Source organism: Strongylocentrotus purpuratus, unplaced genomic scaffold, assembly GCF_000002235.5.
Source record: "Strongylocentrotus purpuratus isolate Spur 01 unplaced genomic scaffold, Spur_5.0 spur5_scaffold_17, whole genome shotgun sequence".
Classification (NCBI taxonomy): Eukaryota; Metazoa; Echinodermata; class Echinoidea; order Camarodonta; family Strongylocentrotidae; genus Strongylocentrotus; species Strongylocentrotus purpuratus.
The window spans coordinates 20028502-20030920 of NW_022145602.1; the positions used below are offsets into that span (position 1 = coordinate 20028502).

General features: G+C 41.1%; 1 protein-coding gene across 1 annotated transcript; it reads right to left on the bottom strand.

The window, feature by feature from the left end:
* Window positions 1-429: 429 nt before the first annotated feature.
* LOC105446672 lies at window positions 430-1605 on the bottom strand. Its single transcript, XM_011683753.2, has 2 exons — window positions 1131-1605; window positions 430-934 (listed from the first exon to the last, which is right to left on the bottom strand). Exons 1-2 carry the CDS (start codon window positions 1220-1222, stop codon window positions 496-498), a joined length of 531 nt encoding a protein of 176 aa, XP_011682055.2. The 5' UTR covers window positions 1223-1605; the 3' UTR covers window positions 430-495.
* Window positions 1606-2419: the final 814 nt, after the last annotated feature.

The window sequence follows — 2419 nt, forward strand, 5'->3', positions numbered from 1 at the left end:
GATGCCCCTAATATGTACATCATGAAAAACATGAACATTCAGAATTAAAGAATGATGGAAGTTGAACAAGTAAACAATTTTTTTTTCATTCATTTTGTGTGTTACTTTGAAAATGTAAATTGTTTAATATTCGATAATGAGCTTGTTGATCATGTAAAATTGTCATATGATTCATGAATAAACTTGACTTCCAATTTAATTTGTTTACGTGTTTTCTTTTTAGTCAATTGATCAATTCATCCTTTTTTACCAGTTCAACACACATCTTCTTTACCCTCAACCCCTTTCACTCTCTTTATATCTCATGCTCAACGAAATATGCCACTTTTTAAAAATAAGAACAAAGTGCTATTTAACAATCACAATCTGTTAAAAAATGAAGAAATTGGTGAAGAGACATGCATGTAGACAATAAAAACATTAAAAACATAATAATATGGTTTCATTTCTTTAATTTTGATATTCAATGTCATCTTGACTACACACGGATCATGACTATAACACATTTATGTCTCTTCCTCCGTTCCTCCTGATCTGACGTACTATCTCGTCTGCCATCCTCCTTTCCCCCACCATCACATAACACTCGTTCAACTTGGGCCCCCCTCCTCTCACGGGCCCGTCATGGGTCATCGTCCCAAGATACCAGCAGTAGGCCCCCCAACCATTGTTGATAGCGAAACGGACCACTGCCGATAGCCCCTTCGGTACCCTACCGACTGGATGGCCACATATCTCTCGTACTGTCTGCTGGCGATCGCGACCCGACGTAGATGCTGCCCTTGTCTCTTTGTCGTGCAACTCTGGAGCGACGACGTCTAGCTTTGGAGCCACCACCAAAGTTGCCGCTTTGTCGTATTTATTCCCCATCTCAGGCCTGCATTGCATCAAGAATTGTGATCCTTGGAATGGCCTCTTCTTGAAGTGGTGATATCTGTAAAAACAAATATAAATAAAGGAGAAAAGAACTTGGTGAGCTCAACCTTGGAATATAAAACTGAAAGAGAAAAAAATACGTTGTCATTGTGTGTGATAAGCGAATGAGTGATGCATTTCATGAGATGATTTAAGACAAGGAAAACCGGAAATAGAAAATGAGTGAATAAGAACATGTATTTCTCATTACTTACCCATTGACTGTTGAAGTGAAACTAATCACTGCCTTCCCTGGGCCACCCCAGCCCCTCTCCTTAACAAGTTTCTTGGTCTCTAGGATGCTCATGATGTAATAAACTTAAATAAAGACCTCAATTGAATTGCTAAATGAACTTTAAAAGACAAGTTCAGATTTCGCGGTGAAGTTCTAGTGACGCGGGGATCGCCTTAGAAAAGCAATAGTACTATATAAGCGCGCATTCATGACCAAGGTCAAGGGATCAAGCCTTGAGAATTAAGGGATCAAGAAAAGAAAAGATTTAAAGAGCTGTAAGCAAGAATAAGAGAGAGATGGGAAATATATTGGAAGGATATATATAAATATAAATACAAGTAGTCAACATGTGAGAGGTTAATAAAGATCAGAGGCAACAGTTCTATATCTAACTTAGATAAGGCCGGATCAACACCCATGCACAAGAGCTATATTCCAGCCGGCAGTAGCGTACGCAGGATTTTTCCAGGAGGAGAAGGGGGGGGGGGGGGGGGGGGGGTAAGAGCACATATTTATTTGTTTATCCCGGAAATTTTTAAATTATGCCGACTGAAATTTCGTTCAGTGGGAGGGGGGGGGGGGGGGGGGGTAAGGTCGTTTTTTCACTCTTTAGCACCCCCCCCCCCCCAAAAAAAGTTGTTTTTTCTTTCTTTATTTGACAAAATGTGAGAGCGGGGGGGGGGGTTATCTTCCCATACCCACATATTAAATAAATTCAAGGGGGGTTAACGCCTCTCCCCCCGTCTGCGTACGCACCTGTCAGCCGTAAACAATTATATCTGGATTTAACAAAACACACACAACAACAAAATGTTTAAGGTAGACCGACAGGTGGTCATGCTATGTTTTATGTTTCCAATTTTAGGTGAGGATGGGGAAAAGTCAACCACCAAAAAGGAAGACGCGCCAGACTCCGCGGACGCCTGGGTTCTCGAAGAGATGCAGGTGTGAACTCCATGATGCAACACAGTCGCCTGCACCATCTCTTTTCAAGAAATCAAGCCGACTTTATGTGAAAGATCACTGGCAATGGCTAATATCCAGCAAACTTTTATCTTCAACTTCAAACTACGTATGCGTGAATTGTATTAACTATGCCAAGCGTAATTGTGAAACTCAAGCTTCCACGTCGGTGCCAAGCCATGAAGATGACGAAGGCAATCATGAAATTGAACCACCAATACTCGATCCTGCAGTGGAGGATATTTTGTAACGAGTACAAGAATTAACAGAAGATCAAAGAGAGCATCTTCACTTCAACTTGGGTGA

Coding starts and splice junctions, on each gene's coding strand:
- LOC105446672 (XM_011683753.2), bottom strand. CDS start 1,222: ATGAGCATCCTAGAGACCAAGAAACTTGTTAAGGAGAGGGGCTGGGGT. Junction 935..1,130: donor TTCACTTCAACAGTCAATGG/GTAAGTAATGAG, acceptor TTGTTTTTACAG/ATATCACCACTTCAAGAAGA.